At 32.9% G+C, this 16797-nt stretch overlaps 1 protein-coding gene across 14 annotated transcripts in view; it reads left to right on the top strand.

Annotated features, from left to right (window-relative positions):
- BCAS3 (BCAS3 microtubule associated cell migration factor) overlaps positions 1 to 16797 on the top strand; it is a 591457-nt gene that overhangs the window by 267456 nt on the left and 307204 nt on the right. For 10 of the 14 annotated variants that reach the window (XR_007413014.1, XR_007413013.1, XR_003133737.3 and 7 more), the window contains exon 17: positions 10534 to 10578. The exons of the other annotated variants lie outside the window; for them this stretch is intronic. Coding sequence is in view for 7 of the 10 variants with exons in the window: in XM_025440686.3 (XP_025296471.1) it covers positions 10534 to 10578 (45 nt within the window). In the remaining 3 variants the exon portion in view is untranslated. The remainder of the gene's footprint in view (positions 1 to 10533; positions 10579 to 16797) is intronic. 14 annotated transcript variants of the gene reach the window in all.

Genomic DNA, 16797 nt, shown 5'->3' with positions numbered 1-16797 from the left:
AACTAAGTCTACTTTTGCATATATTTGAAATTTTCCACAATAAGAAGATAAAGTCTCGCACTTTTTACTTTTTCATACTCTTTCTTTGCTGCTCTTTCTCTCTGCTCTTAGATGGGCAGAAGCTATTAATCATCTGATGTCTCCTTCCGCTGCCCTACTTTATGAACTTAGATATATTCTGCATTTCCTTTTCTTTTTAAAAAGTCACAATTCCTAGATTTTTAGTGTGTATATTATATCCCCTTATAGACAATTTAGTAATTATTTATTTATTTATGAAATAAATTATATGCATTTGAGTTATGTACCTTGAAATTAATAAACACATATTGCATTGCTGACTTGGCTTTTTATCTCAATTCTCAGACCATTTTATTTTTGCTGAATTTTTGCATTCTTTTTAGCATATCTCATATTGAAGTGTTTAAAGAGAATAATACTTATCTCACAATGAATACTTGGTTTGTAATTTTAAAACTTTTCACATAGATTCAGATTTACAAAAAAAAAGTTAGAAGACCAGTGAAAGAAATTCCTCTATATCAAGATCTCCTGAATGTTAACCGTCTAACTTATTTACCTTATCATTCACATTTTCTCACTCTGCCCACATGTGTGCAGGCACACCACACACACACACACACACACACAGTATATTTTTCTTAAATTGTCTTGAAGTAATTTGTAGATTAGTAACACCTTACTCCTACAAATTTCATATATAAATTCTAAAGATTAGGATATTCTTTTTATAACAATAGTATACTTATCAAAGGAAGAGGTTTTAAGACTCACTATTAGTTTTTTTTCACATAGTTGTTGTTTGTAATGAGTTCTCAACTTGTGGCAGAGCCTTTAGTTCACTACAAATTACCCCACCTACAATCCTTTTTTCCCCATCCCTCCCTCTATTCTTTCTCTTGCTTCCTGTTGACACATATCAACAGTGGCCTATAAACATTTTGATAATAGTATTTGTAACTTATAGTTGGCTATTGCTAGATTATAAGACTTAATACCCCTAAGCCGCTTTCTGAAGGGTTTGTTCATTATATCCAGCAATTGCTCTAGTGGACTTCTCTTATAATTCTTTTACTCTAAATCACCCCAACATTTGGTCATAGAATTTTCAGAATAGTTTGTGGTTTTATTATCTTAAAATCAAACATTTTCATGGAAATACATGTATTTTGCCTTAGCAAAAGTAATATTTGTTTTATTATTATTTTTTTAATATTTGCTTTATGAGAACAAAATACATTCCCTTAGTTTCTGGTTTTGATACATGCTGAGATTTGAACTACATCCCATACATTTCATGTCATTAGATTTCATCCCATTAGATTTTAAAGGCTTTATTTATTTCATTTTTATTAAAAAATTTTTTTTACTATGAACAAATCTCAATCTGCAGTTAGTTAATTTGCATTAGTTCCATTAAACTTCATTATATTTGCTGAGAATTTTGATTGCCATATTAAGGTCACCAGAGTGATGAGCAAATGAGTTTTTCATTTTCTAGGTCTCTTCATTCTGGAAATTACAATTACTCTAACATTGCTTCTATGACATGTCTTTGCTAGCATTTTAAAATAAAGTTATCATGGGACGCCTAGGTGGCTCAGTGGTTCGGTGTTTGCCTTCAGCTCAGGGCATGATCCTGGAGTCCCCGGATCAAGTCCCACATCGGGCTCCCTGCATGGAGCCTGCTTCTCCCTGCCTGTGTCTCTGCCTCTCTTTCTCTCTCTCTCTCTCTCTCTGTCTCTCATGAATAAATAAATGAAATCTTAAAATAATAAAAAAGTTAACAGGAAGTATTTAACATGGATTATGTAGAAATAGAACACAGAGCTGACTCATTTATAGACATGTAAGTTCTGTGACTACTTCCAGTATACTTGATAATGTATCTAATAAAATTATATGCCTACCTCGGTTAGATCAACATAAATAAATAAATAAATGGAATATGGAATAAATAAATCCCATGTTCTAAATATTTGGCATAAAGGCAAAATAAGCATAAAATGTTGTATTTCCAGCACAGAGATTTCTAAGGATTACCTAGGATCCTATATTTAAATATTCAAATTGAGATAGAAGCCTCAGTTCAAACCTTCAGGGGATAGAACGTGTGCTTACCATATTTCACATCTGCCTTCTTATTTTTGGAAATATATATCCCTGGAAGCCTGTACAGTGTCAAGGACCATCTGTCTTACTCCAAGACATGCACAAGGCCAGTAGAACTACAAACGGCAAAAGACAGATGTATTTACACCTCCATGTTCTGTACCTTGAAGCAGCACTTAGAGGAAATAAGGCCTATTTTGGCAACAGCTGTTGCTTAACCTGACTACAGTATACACTGATGAAGGCAAAAGAAGTGCTAGAAATCATTTGGTTCAACAATCACTCATCCAAACACAGTCCATTTTCTTCCAGTCTAAGACTAAAGGATTGGAAAGACCTCCATCATATTTTTATGATACATAGATAAAAATAATTCTCATCTAGTAAAATGAACCTGGGTGCTAAGGAGTTGCTTATTATTTTGGAGTGTTAAGTATTTATAGTAGTGATTTATTAAGCAGCATTTCATAGATGTTTGGTCGAGTTAATAAATCAAGTCAGTGATAAAGTTTTTTTTGAATGCCTTCCTATATAAAATTTTACTAAGTAGATAATTTTTCATCGGTATGCTTAACTTTATGTGCATTAAATCTAAAGTTACTAATAAATACACATCATTTTTAAGGCACAAACAGTGAGCAGTAAATTTTAAAAAGAGATCAGAGTAATTTCAGGGATGAAAAATGTAGACATTGGTAATGAAGTCACTTCCTTGCTCTTAGCTAACTGACCTTTTTAGTGAAGTAAGCATGAGATGATTTTTTTGTCTTTCATAAGTTTCCTTTTTCTTAAATGGAGCCACTTCTGTTCCTTTTCCCTGTCCCCATCTTTATATTTATTCTTTGGGAGCAATTTGACGTGGGTGTTAGGAACCTTGGGCCCAACTCTGTAGAAATAGGTTAAGTCATGTAGTGGAAGGATATTGACTTAGGAATCTGATGCACTGACTTCTCATTTGGTTCTGTTACCTATTACCAGTGTGACCTAGGTAAGCTTCTTCATGTGAAGAATATAAGTTTATATGTGTGAATTTTGATTTTTCAGCTGTACATTGTATGAATTCCCACCAGAGCTTTGGTCCTATCACCCGATTTCTAAGCTTTACCCACTGTTGAGTTCTAGACCAGTGCTGAATGAGAGCTTCATTAGGAAAACATAGATGATTGTTCCTATTTAGAAATGGAAACATTTAATAGCATTTATTTTATTATCTCAACTTGAAATTTGTACACCAAATCTGCCATAGAGCTTGCTAAGTGAGTAAATGACATTGGCATAATGTAGGCCTTGAAGAAATTTCTTCTACTGAAGAAAATGGCTTTTTCTTCTAATTCAGTTAGATCTACCTTGGCTTATATACACAGTTTGGCCTGAGCCCCAAACCTTATAAGAGAAATTCTGAGAATTAAATGGGAAATATTTGGAGAAAGACACACAGGTACAGTAGCAGATCATAATTCTCTATGTCCCAGCCCTGTCTTGTATAGATGTTAGTTTTTGATAGTGAAGCTATAAATCTTTGGTCCCAGATATAAAGTAATGGACAGTGTATTTTCATTAGAATGGATATGGATATATCTGTATGTATAATATACTTGCCATAGTTGAGTTTACAATTTTTGTGCTCCATCAGTAGAGTACTTAAAGTCCACCTTTGGTTTGCATATGTTTACTTGCATATGTTTGTTCTACTTTATCATAAATCTGTGGATTTTGTGTTTTTTTTTAATGAAGTCTACTATTAAAAATCAGCAGGTATAACTTTCTACAGAAATTTGACAGTCTATGTTCTAGTCTCTTTTCTGCAGCATCTGGCAGAATTTGAATATTATCTAATGTTTTTCTAATGCAAATCTTGACTTTGTAATTTAAAATTGCATGTTGAGTATATCTCAAATTAGGTAATATAACTGTCTTGTTTCAGCTTTAATTTGCTTTACAGATCACTAATTTGAGAGACAATAGTGCTATAGGTCTCTTTAGTAGGGAGTGGTTAAAATTAAATTAATGAAACATTAAAAGTAACACTTGAAAAAATGACACGAGGAATCATTTGCTCATATTCATGTGTGAATTGTGTGCCCATTTCAGTAGCTGCTTAAGGGATCCACAGAATGTAGCAGAGTCATTCCAGTTCCTAGAATATATATTGGTAGAGAATATGGTTTTACTTTACAATTTTACAGATAGTGTGGTATGGCATTTTCTCTACTTTTTTGTTGTTTAGTACATTTATTTATATGGGCTTATTCCTTTTTCAGTTTTATTGAAAAATAATTGACATATTTTACTATATAAGTTTAAGGTGTGTAGCTTAATTGTTTGGCTTGTATATGTTGTGGAATGATAACCACAATAGGTTCATCTAACATCTATCTTCTACTGATACAATAAAAAGAAAAGAAAGAGGAAAAGAAAAAAGGAAAAGCACTTTTTCCTTGTGATGAGAACTCTTATTCTCTTTACAGCTTCCCTATATGTCATACAGCAGAGTTAAGCTGTAGTCATGTTGTATATCACATCTCTAGTACTTACTAATCCTATAACTGGAAGTTTGTACCTTTTGACTGCCTTCCTCTAATTCCTCCTTCTCCCACTCTGTGCATCTGGTAACCACAAGTGTGATCTCTTTTTCTATGAGATTTTTTTTTTTTTAAGATTCCACATATAAATAAGATCATACAGTATCTGTCTTTCTTTGACGTATTTCACTTAACATATTGCCTTCGAGATCTTTCCATGTTGTTTCAAGTGGTCAGATTTCTTCATTTTTTAATGGTTGGATAATATTCCACTGCATGCAAATATGTATGTATATCACAACATTTTTATCTGTCGGACACTCAGATTGTTTCTGTATCTTGGTTATGGTAAATCATGCTATGAACATGGGAGTGCATATCTTTTTGCATTTGTGTTTTTTTTTCCCTTTAGATACATTCTCAGAAGTGAAATTGCTGGATCATAGGGTAGTTCTATTTTTAAGTTTTTGAGGATCCTCCCTACTGTTTTCCATAGTGGCTGCACCAATTTATAGTCCCACCAACAACGCACAAGGATTCCCTTTTCTCCACATCCATGGCAGCATTGTTAGCTCTTATTTTTTTGATGATGGCTATACTAACAGGTATGAGGTGGTATTTCATGTATTTGTTTTTTATTTCATTATATTTTAATTTGCATTTCCCTAACCACTATTGATGTTGAACACCTTTTAATGAACCTGTTGGCCTTTTGTGTATCTTATTTGCAAAAATCTTTATTCAAATCATTTGGCCATTTTAAATTGGGTTATTTGTGTTTTGCCATTGAGCCCATGTGTTCTTTACATTTTTTGCTATTAACCCCTTATCAGAGAAATGGTTTGCAAATATTTTCCCCATTTTGTAGGTTGTCTTTTCACTTTGTTGATGGTTTCTTTTGTTCTGCAGAAGCTTTTAAATTTATTTTTAATTTTGTTACTTGTACTTTAGGTGTCATATTTTAAAAATTATTACTAAGACCCATGTCAAGGAGCTTTTGTTCTTGTGTTTTCTTCTAGGAGTTTATGATTTCAGGTCTTACATTTAAGTCTTTGATCCATTTTGAGTTAATTTTTGTCAGTAGTGTAAGATATAGGTCCAGTTTCATTTGTTACATGTGAATATCCAGTTATCCCAGTACCATTTATTGAAAAGACTGTCTTTTTTTCCATTGAGTATTCTTGGTTCCCTTGTCAAATATTAGTGTGGACCATGTAAACTCATGATTCTGTTCATTGGTCTATTTGTTTTTATGCCAATTCCATACTGTTTTGATGACTATAGCTTTATAGTATAACTTGAAATCAGGCAATGCAATGCCTCTTGCTTTTTGTTCTTCTTTCTTAGAATTTCTTTGGCTACTTAGGGTTTTTTGTGGTTCCATATAAATTTTATGGAAGTTTTTTTTCTACTTTTGTAAAAAATGCCAATGGAATCCTGATAGGAGTTGCATCAAATCTATAGACTGCTTTGCTAGTACTGACATTTTAACATTAATTCTTACAATCCACGACCATAAGCTACCTTTCCACTTATTTGTGTCTTCTTTGATTTTACTCATTACTGTCTTGTAGTTTTCAGAGTAGAGACCTTTCATCTTGTACTTATATTTGTTCCCAAGTGTTTTATTGTTTTTGATGCTACTGTAAATGAGATTGATTCCCTTGTTTTTTTTTCAAAATATTTTTTGTTAGTATATAGAAACATCAATTTTGTATCCCATAACTTTACTGAATTCATTGATTAGATCTAACAGTTGGCCTTTATTTTGTTGAGATCCGTTCCTTCCGTGCCTAATTTATTAAGAGTTTTTAATCATGAATAGATATTGAATTTTGTGAAATTCTTTTTTTTGTGTCAGTTAAATGATCTTATGACTTTTTTTTTCATTCTACTAGTATGATGTATCACATTGATTGTTTTGTGTTATGTTGAGCCCTTCTTGCATCCCCAGGATGCATCTTACTTGATCAAGGTGAATGGTCCTTTTTAATGTGCTGCTGAATTTGATTTGTTTTCTTGAGAATTTTTCTGTCTTATATTCATTAGGGATATTGGCCTGTAGTTTTATTTTTTAGTGGTGGCTTTTTCTGATTTTGGTATTAGGATTATGCTGGCCCCACAAAATGAGTTTGGGAGTGTTCCATCCTCGGATTTTTTGGAAGAGTGTAACGATTGGTGTTAATTCTTTAAAAGTTTGATAAAATTTGCCAATTAAAGCTATTAGATTTTTTATTTCTTTGTTATTCAGTCTTGGTAAGTTGTATGTTTCTGAGAATTTTTCCTTTACTTCTAGATTGTCCAGTTTGTTGACATATAGTTATTCATAGTAAATATGGGCTCATTCTGAGGTCTGTTATGTGAGAGTGTCTGAATTATCATAAGACATGATCAATTGAAAAATAGGACTTTCAGAGTATGTTCATAGAATTTTTCTCTGAGACTCTAATTCTTTAACTCTAGAGGTGATTGAACCTAATCTTTTATACCTTTTAGCACTAGAGTTGGGTTATAGAAGATTTTAGAGGATTCAGAATCAGATCTAGTTTTACTTTTTGATTGCATTTAAAAAATCTTCACGTTTGCCTTACTTTCAGCTTGTAAGACCAAAGCTTTTGTGGTTTTATGTGGCATTTAACAAAATGAATCAATGTTTAAAAACTTACATGGTGTTACTCTTATGATATAAAACACAATTTCTTCTTGTCTTCTGAGAATCTCCAGAAGAAATCGTTAATGGTCAAGTTGTTTCACGTTGCACTATAAATAAATCTATAAAAAATATTTCTGGATTTTTAATCTCTTGGCCAGTCCTGATGTTTTTCGATCAGAACTCAGCTTAAAAAGGATATAATTGTAACAAAGTGAAAGGTTTTGTATGGCAAGATTGTTAAACCTGCTGAAACTTAATACTGTTTAGAAAACACAGAAATTCTTAATATCTGGACATCATAATTTGAGTTGCATATGTTAATACAGACCATTTTCATTCAACATATACTCCCACTCACATACTCTCTTCCTCTCTCTAACTACTCTCATATACCCTATATGATTACAACTGTGGTATTTTGAAGGGGGAGGGGAAATCATAGGTGAAGACAGCTGGATCATGGACTTGTCCTTTGTGACTTTATATTTTCATTCTTTTGCTACTGAGAAAGATGAAGCAGGCACATTTCAAAAGAACAGCTGACACTACCCATACGAAGTCAGTAATTATGTCAGTCACTCTAATTCTTTGGAGTTTGTGGCTCTTCTTTTACATGTATGTGGCAGAGGTCCAGTTTGGAGGAGTGGGTAAGAAGTGGGTAAGTATAGATTGGGAACATGCCAAGTGTATACTAAAGCAGGTCCTCATTCAGTTTCTTCGGCCCTCTGTTTTCCCCTTGAGCTGTGTTAGCCAGTTGATCCTTTTTTGACTGAAGAAGGGTTACTTTTAGCTCACACAATTGGGTTATGCTGTGAACAGTGAGAACAGTATTGTCTTTAAATTTGACAATGCTGCTGCTTAGTACAGGCCTGTTTACTACAGTGTCTGGAGAGTTAACCATGTGTTTTAGGATCGTGGGGAAGGAAATGGCTGTTGAAATCTTTTGTTGATAACACATTACTATTGCCTAGAAAGGAAAATCTAGGAGATTTTTTTTTAAGCCTGTGTTTAATTTGTTTGGCAAATACGTGTTTCCTTTTTATACATAAGGAAACCTAAACCTAGGAAAGGGTATTTATTGGCGCTATAGGTGGGGAACATCAGCTGGTCTTTTGAAATGTAGAAACTTGAAGGTTTTGTTTCATTTTTGTTTGGTTGGTTTTGGGGGCCAGTAGAGACCCTTTTAAGTCATAAAGGACTAAGATAAAACATTCAAATGTTTTACAACAAATTAGCTGTAGTCTGATACTTAGAATGAGATTGGAGACTGTTTGGTGTTGATATAATACACACTGAAGAGCGACTCATGTCTAGATGTTCCAGATGGTCAGCGCTTGTGTCAGAATCATTTGAACTGTTTGATTATTTCATATGCCCTGCCTAATGAAGAAACTTCAAGGAAGTTGGGCACAGTATGCCAACAATGACCTCTTCATTTCAGAAGTATTTGTGGACATATGGAAACATATTGAAGCTTCCATTTTCTCATCATTTCTGTATGGCATTACTGTTTTACTGAGATTGGAGTCTTCGAGTGGTCTTGGTTATTTAAATCATTGTTTGTCAGAGTTCAGGGTGAGCTCCAGTAACATTTTTTTTTCCAATATAATTTGTGAATCATGAAATCAGATAAGGGGATTGTGACTAACTTTTTTCTTTAATGAAATAGAATAAAATAAAATGCAGTTTTGCTACTGGTTCTGTAAATAAACAGCTTTGGCCTGAGCTAGCAGCTTGTTAGAATCTCAGGTCCCTCTCAGACCTACCCTGTCAAAATATGCAGTCTTTATTGTACCTAAATCCCAACATTAATGTTTATGATACATTGAAATAGAAAATAGTAAAGTTGATTACAGACAAAAACCACATTCATTAAATTATTGTTTCATTAGGTGTATTCATGTATACACCAGCTTGTGCCTTAAAATGTATTTCTGCAGGTCACAATTAAAAAAGTTTGAATATCCACTATTTAACAAGGATAATGACATCATATCTTTGGTTGTGTTCATATTAACCATGAGAGAGATGTCCTTGCTTTGCATTGGCACCATTTCTGCGGTTATTTTTCTTTTTCTTCAATATCTCACTTCTTCCAACTCGTTCTTTCTGTTATTAGTTTCTCTTAACCCTCCTGTTCTCTCGTTTCTTCTGTGCATCTGTCCTCAGAATTGTGCTCTGCGCTGTGAAAGCATTCTATCCAAGTTTCCGTTTGCAAAACTCAACTCCCAGGCAGCTAACTGGTAATCAGTTAGCAGGAACTTTTTTTTTTTTTTATGATGTTTTTAGCGTCAGAGTTGAAGAAGAAACCATCCAGGTTTTGCCAGTGTGCTTTCCTTTTCAATCTATGTTTCACTTCCACATACCAGATGCCACAGCGGCATTTTGTTTGGGATATAGTTAAATCAGCCAATCCTCTTTGTGTGCAGATATGCATAGTATGTCTGAAATGGCTGTGAACAGAATATTAATAAGAAATATGTGTCACCATGAGGCCTGAATTTGTATCCTCATTTGCATTTAAAATAAGCAACTATAGCCTTAGTTTACAGTATTCTGACCTAGCCCAATGCAGGCAGGTGGGAGAAGCCAACCTGTAGCACTCTTAAGAGAAATGCTAATTTTCTGGAATATGACCCTACACGGAAATAAATCATACTACTTATATTTGGTTTTTGTTCCTTTGGCCTTCAATACACAGTTCAACTTTACTTTAAATAAGTCGCTTGGAAAATACATGCTTTCTTTCTGTGGCTCTGAGGCTACAACCGATGAAGAGCAAATAATGCTTATCAAATTTTTTATTGCATTCTCTTTCGCTGATTTTAAACATTTCGTGTCCTACAACCACACATCTGTTGCTATTGATTCCACTTTTTTCGCCATCTGATGATTCCATTTAACTTGTACTTTGTTTTTAGGGCCTCAGAAGTGAAATTTATTTTATTTTACTTTAGGAACCCTCCACGGGTATTCCAGAAAAGGGGGAGAAATAGACATTTTGAAATCGCTCATCCTTTGAAAATTAAGGGACTTAATATTTCATGGCATTCTGGTGATTGGTTATATCAGACTTGTTAGTATCTACAGCAGAATTGCAAATGATTATTAATTTTTTCAGTGATTTTATCCAAACTCTATTAACAGTATGATATACATGTATTTGTTAATGTGAAATGAGTTTTCCTCTAATTTTCTGTGCATTTTCCCCCCTTTTCCATGAAGGCCTTATCTGTTTGGAGCGGGGTGTTTTTCCATAAAAGCTCCATGGTGAGTCCCAGTTCAGTCCCGCATGCCTAATTCATTTGCTGTACTCTCAGAAAGTAATTCTGTTTTGTACTTTTGTTTTCAGTTGCATGGCCTGATCACAGATAGATGCACCAAATTACTGAATAATTTGTAGAATGGACATGAATGTTGATATTTAAGCTTTAAAAGAGCAGATTTTTAAATTTTACTTCATTTCTTAAAGAGTCAAATAAAAAAATCAGATTAATATTTAAAAATGAGAAATTAGAAGGATTCTCTCAATGCTAGTGTATGTTAGAAGACAAGGCTAACACCCAAGTTTAATGCTTTGAGTATGATAGTGATAGAAGCTCCCTACACATTGTGTTGAACACTCAAAGAGATGATTTATTTTGAAATATAAATATATTTAAGATATACTAAAAATACCCTATAAATTTTAACTGCATTTTATTTGGTACCAAAGCAATAGAGTTAGTTCTGTTTTGAGGAGTTTAGGTATTTAAGGATCTCCTTGATGAGGAAATTTGTGTTTCATTTCATTAAAACTCCTAAATAATTTATAATTTTGAGTTATTAGCACCAATTTACTGTAACTTATTCATTTAGTAAGTTCTTATAAAACAATGCATAAAATACAATTTTGTCAGTCTTAGACATGATGGTCATAGAAAAGAAACAGTATATTTAATACTTTTATGTAAAGATGTGAAGTAGAATGTATTTAGGAGCTGCTGTCTTTAACATTATGACTAAGAGTTAGGGCTCCAGAATCAGACCTGTCAGTCGAAGTCCTAAGTCCCAATTCACATACTACTTACCTATATGATCTTGTGTCATTTTCTAAACCCTTTCTGTTTCTTGGTTTCCTTACCTGTTAAAGGGATTACCAGTAGCGCCTACATCATAGGTTCATTGCAAGGATGAAATGAACTGACAATATGAAGTGCTTAGAACAGTACCTGGCATATATAGTAAGAGCTCAGCAAATGTTACTTGTTTAAGGGGAAAATACCATTTTTGAAAAGAAGCTTCTTTAGATTTTTTTTTTCACACTTTTAGGAGTTAAGTGAGCCAAAAGGAAATTTGGGGCAATGTGTAAAGTATATCAATTTTATAAATGTAGTCAGAATACTTTAAAGAATTCTGCACATGTGTGTAGTTCTCATAACCGCTACTGGGAATTGTTCATACTGTACCATTATCCTAGGGAAAAAACCTCCCAACTGTTTTTCCCATGGACAAAAAGAAACTGAAATCATTCTTGAAGGTACACCATAATTTGATGCAAACTCATTTCAGTGGTAATCTGCCACAGGAACATCTGAAAATTTCATTACCGTATAAGAATAGGGTGACAAATCATAAAAACTTACCCCTTGAAATGCAGCGTCAAAATTAGGACACAGATTGTGAAACTATTCTAAGAAATTCAGGGCATAAATGAGTCAAAATTCCATGCAAGTCAATCTTTATTCTTTTTGTTAACCAGATTTCTTCCCCAAACAAACAAGATACATGGATCTTACTTAGGAACTTAGATGAGCAGTCAGTTTTTAAATGCCAGATTCAACATATGACAAAATTTCTTTGTAAACTAAACTTAGAATTAGATTCTGTCTTAGGATAAATTTCTCATTTTCTAAGTACAAAGAAGAGTTTTAGTATGTTAATAGAGATTGAAGTTTTAGCAGAGAAGTAGAGATGGAGTAACAAATGTATGTTAAATAAGAAAAGTCCATTCCTTCAACAGCTTATGTGCTCCTCAAATTTAAGCAAAAGCACTTGTCAACCAGAAATGATTTGAGGTTGAAACAAGATTAAAAGAGCCAGATTAAAGAAAGGGATATATGAAATATAGTAGACTTTTAAATCATTGCCTGTCTTTTAGAAGACTGCTTTGTGGTTTGTTTGATGCCATCGTTAGCTCACAAGAAACTCGTTTTTAGTCACTTATACTAGCCTAAAAGATCCTCCTTTAAAATACGTTCCTTTACTAGTGGTGCATGTTTTTCCCATTAAGATCTTAATGAAACCTCAAATTAAGGCAGCAAAATGAATATAAATTTGACAACTTCTCCTAGCTTGTTTATAAGAGCTTCTTTGTTTTAACAGTTTTTGCTATTTTTCCATGATATTTAGCATTCAACCTGAGAATGTTTTTATTTACTGTTACAAAATAAAGCATCCTGCCAAATAAATATGTTTTTAGTATTTCTAGTTGCAGGGTAGTATTTGTATTTTGGAAGAATATGAAATTTTTATAGTTCCTCTTAAAATGTAATGGACATTTCGTACATTTTTAAAATTATTTTCAAGTTGCAACCTTGTATTTAGCTAAGAGTTTACTTTTGATAGATTACAATTTATACTAATTCTTAATTCTTTGATAAACTTGTTTGTTTAAATTCATGCAATTGCAGTGGGTCAGTTTAAAATAATGTTTTTCCTTTTGATAATAAAACAAGCTTGTTGAAAAGTTATACAGATCATCTTCAACATTTTAGGCATTTTATACACTCTGGGGATTATGCACCCTCCAGGATATTTGAGTCTGAATGACTGTGTAAAATATTGTAAAAGAGTCACACGTATAATATTTTTTAATATAAAAATTTTAAGGAAATAGCCATTGTGAATTTTTTAAAATGGATTTTGCTTTCAATATTATAAATAAGTAATAAGTATTTATTGAGCTCCTAATGTGCATGTAGTATCGCTTATCAAAAGAAAAAACATATGCCTGATAGTTTAGACAAAAGTAGCCCATTTGAGCACATCCTATACTCATAACCTGTGTTTGTGTTATATAAAAACCTTAAAGAATTAAAATTTGCAAATCAAATTATATTTAAAGTTTTAATTAGCACTGAGAATATTCCATTTATATGTAAATAGTTCATTTAAACTAATCTTGTTCTTTTGAGAATATTTAAAATATAAATTCATTTTTGAAAGAAAAGATTTATATAGAAAAGAGAATCTTATTTGTAAAATTTACATAAATCTGTTAGGTCTTTAAGAATAAATTGTAATAGAATAATTTTAGGTATATTAATATCTTTAAAATATAATACTTTCAGTTTCCTGCTTAGTTCTTTTTTTTTTTTCCCCGCTTAGTTCTTCTTTTAGAAAAATAAAGTCGAGAGTGAGAGAACACTTCTAAATTCCTTTTAAAAGCTCAGTCACACTGAGGAATATAAAGAAAGATTTTTCTTCTTATACACAGACATTATACCACTTGTAATTCTTACAGCAATATTATGTCTAACATTTAAAGTGGATTATTGAGTGTACCCTTATGTTCCAGGAAAGGAAAAAAAAAAAAAAAACGGTGCTTCTATCTCAATTTAGTTCTTTCCACACTTGTGTCCTTCTGAACAAGGCAATGGACCTCACTGCTGCTTTTCATGCCATCCACAGATACCCCACTCATGTCCTACTCTATGGGACGTAGTAGATTTACCCAGATGGACGTAATTTTAAAAGCAGATATTATTAGAGTTTTGCTTTTTTTTTCTCTTTGCAGTAGGGTGTGGAGAGAAAAAAAAGGCAAGAGAAATTCAATATGTTAATCTGACTGGATTACATAATACAGTAAAAGCCAATGGGTAACTTCAATAGTCTTTGTAAGTATTTTGAAAGATGTCATAATGTTAATGTCCCCAGAACTCCCGATGGCAGTGAAAATGATTCTCATGCTATAGTTAGATGGTTAAGTCTCCCAAAAGGAGTGACAAAAAGTGAAACTCCTGACTTTTAATTTTAGTACCTTATTTGTTCGGTTTTGTTTTTGTTGTTACTTCTTTGTATATTTGTTTTACTTTTTATTACATTGTTTTCTTGTACCCAGTTTAGTAAATATATGTTAGAATTATTATTTTGCCTGATAGGGTGAAAGTTGAATTAATTCCATTTTTCTTTTACACGCTGCTCACAAATTAAGCCAGATTTTACTTTTCATTTTTGAACATGAGGCCATCTATGATGGGCTCAGGGGAGTAAAGAGCAGGAGTTCTCAGTAGAAGGGAGTCCATCAGCTCCATAAGTATGTTTTATTCTTATTTAAAATCATGATCAACACAACTGAATTTCTGGACACCATATGCATTGAAATTTTATTTTTTATATCAGACTATTTAATAAATAAATGAGGGAAGGCCTCCAAACACCCAAAAGTATTCTTTTTAAAATTGCAGTTGTTTTGTAATGGGATTTATTAAACCCCTTTTGGGGAATAAAGGGAAATGTTGAGAGGAAGAAAGAAAAAAGGATAGTATTGGAATGCTTTCTTAAAATGATTGGGTCACCAATACATAAGTGATCATGATTTACAAGGCTAATACTTTTATCTTTTGTTTCTTCCACATATACATCATTTGTCAGTGTTTTATTTTTCTGCCAACAAAAGGTTATTTTGCAATAGAAATATTCTGGGTCACTTTGGAAAAGTTCAATCTGCTTCCATTCAAAATTCCTTGTTCGTCTTTTTAAAACTTAGGATAAAGGGCAAAGTAAGTCAAAGTGAAATTTTCAAAACAAAAAAAAACCAAAGTGAAATTTTCGCCCTTTGGGTAGAAATACTTTATTAGTAGTAATCTTTTCTTTAGATTATTTCTCCTTTTAATTTTCTGAAAGTCTTCTGGACACATGCACATATTTTTATGTTCTGTTTTGTTAAATACCACAGTCATTCCAAATATAGATTGATGATAGAAATGACTTGCTATGATATGTTCACCAAATATGCTCCCTCCACAGTACACAGTACATAGCACACAGCACTACTCCATGTAAGAGGTAGCAAGTTATTCTGAGGGATGAAAACTTTTTTTTAGGGGGGGAGGGGCAGAGAGAGAGAGGGAGAGAGAGAATCTCAAACAGGCTCCATGCCTGGCACAGATCCGCCTCAGGGCTCAGTCTCATAACCCTGAGATCATGACCTGAGCTGAAATCAAGAATCAGATACTTAAACAACTGAGCCACCCAGCCACTCCAGGAATGAAAACTCTTTTAATCACTTATTAAACACAAACTTTTACTAATGTGATTTATTAAGGGCCCATCAGAGGAAAAAGAAGAAATAATGTATAAAAATGAAAATGATCATTTTTTTACATTTTTATATAATTTTAAGCACACTTTTATCATAATATACTTATTCTCTTTGGGAAATAGTAAGTTTGTATGAAATAATACAGTGTTGATGCTTTTTAATTATGTGTTCAGAGCAGTTATGTGTAGCATTATGGAAGTGTAAGAAGTTTTAGCTTTTGACTTTGATTAGACTATTAACTAATAAACACATACACAATATATTTTTGCATGGCCAATGACTAATTTGATATCTTACCATATTTCTACTCTTTGTTATTGAGGTAGCTATCTTGCCTAATAGCAATTGTTTTTCAAGTCTGTTTGGGAAGCATAATCTCTCCAAAGAAATGTCATACCACTTGTTTTCTATCTTGTTGCTTACCACATGCCTTAAAAAAACAAAAACAAAAATAGTATTCAGTAATTTGCAAAGAGCTTTGAATTTGTCCCTGTGAAGCTTATTTGTACATTATAGTATTATTGTTCCCTGATGGTGATTCTTGTAGAAACACATAGTGGATAATTGGAAACACCTTTCAGCAAGTTCTGGAATGGTTTTTTCTCTCCTTCTCTCTCCAACCACCTCCCCCCAAACTTCTAAAGGTTAAAAATTACCAAAAGAAGTAAAAGGTGCTAGCTATAGGAACTTACTAGCTCAGTGATAGTAGTTCACTGATGGAAATACAGGCTTTGAAGGAGAATTTACTCTCTACGGTATTACAACAGAGTGCATCATAACCAGGAAGGATAATCTAATGGCAGTTACCCTGATACTGAGGAAAGATACGTGTTTGTTCTGGGGTAGGTGGTGGGGGGTGTCTTCTTTTCTGTTGGTAGGTTATTGTAGTTGTGGCAGATGCAACCAGGAAGACATGAAACTATTTGTAGAACCAGATTCATTTCCTCACAGAAACTTTAAGAAAAACAAAAACAAAATTGTGTCTTTATTCCCTGTCAGTGGAAGTCTGAGTGTGACGTGTTGGTATTTTGACATGGGTGTGGTTTTTAGAAGTAATGATGTGAAGTGATTAGGAAATGTTAATGATGGAAAGAAGAGGCTTCTTTATATATGGCAAAGTGTATTACCATAGATGTGGTACAAAGGAAGAGTCAAAAAGACCAATCAATCACAGTGGCCTCTGA

Source organism: Canis lupus, chromosome 9 (assembly GCF_003254725.2).
Source record: "Canis lupus dingo isolate Sandy chromosome 9, ASM325472v2, whole genome shotgun sequence".
Classification (NCBI taxonomy): domain Eukaryota; kingdom Metazoa; phylum Chordata; class Mammalia; order Carnivora; family Canidae; genus Canis; species Canis lupus.
Note: the sequence above shows the minus strand (reverse complement) of the source record. Positions and strands in the feature narration are given on the sequence as shown.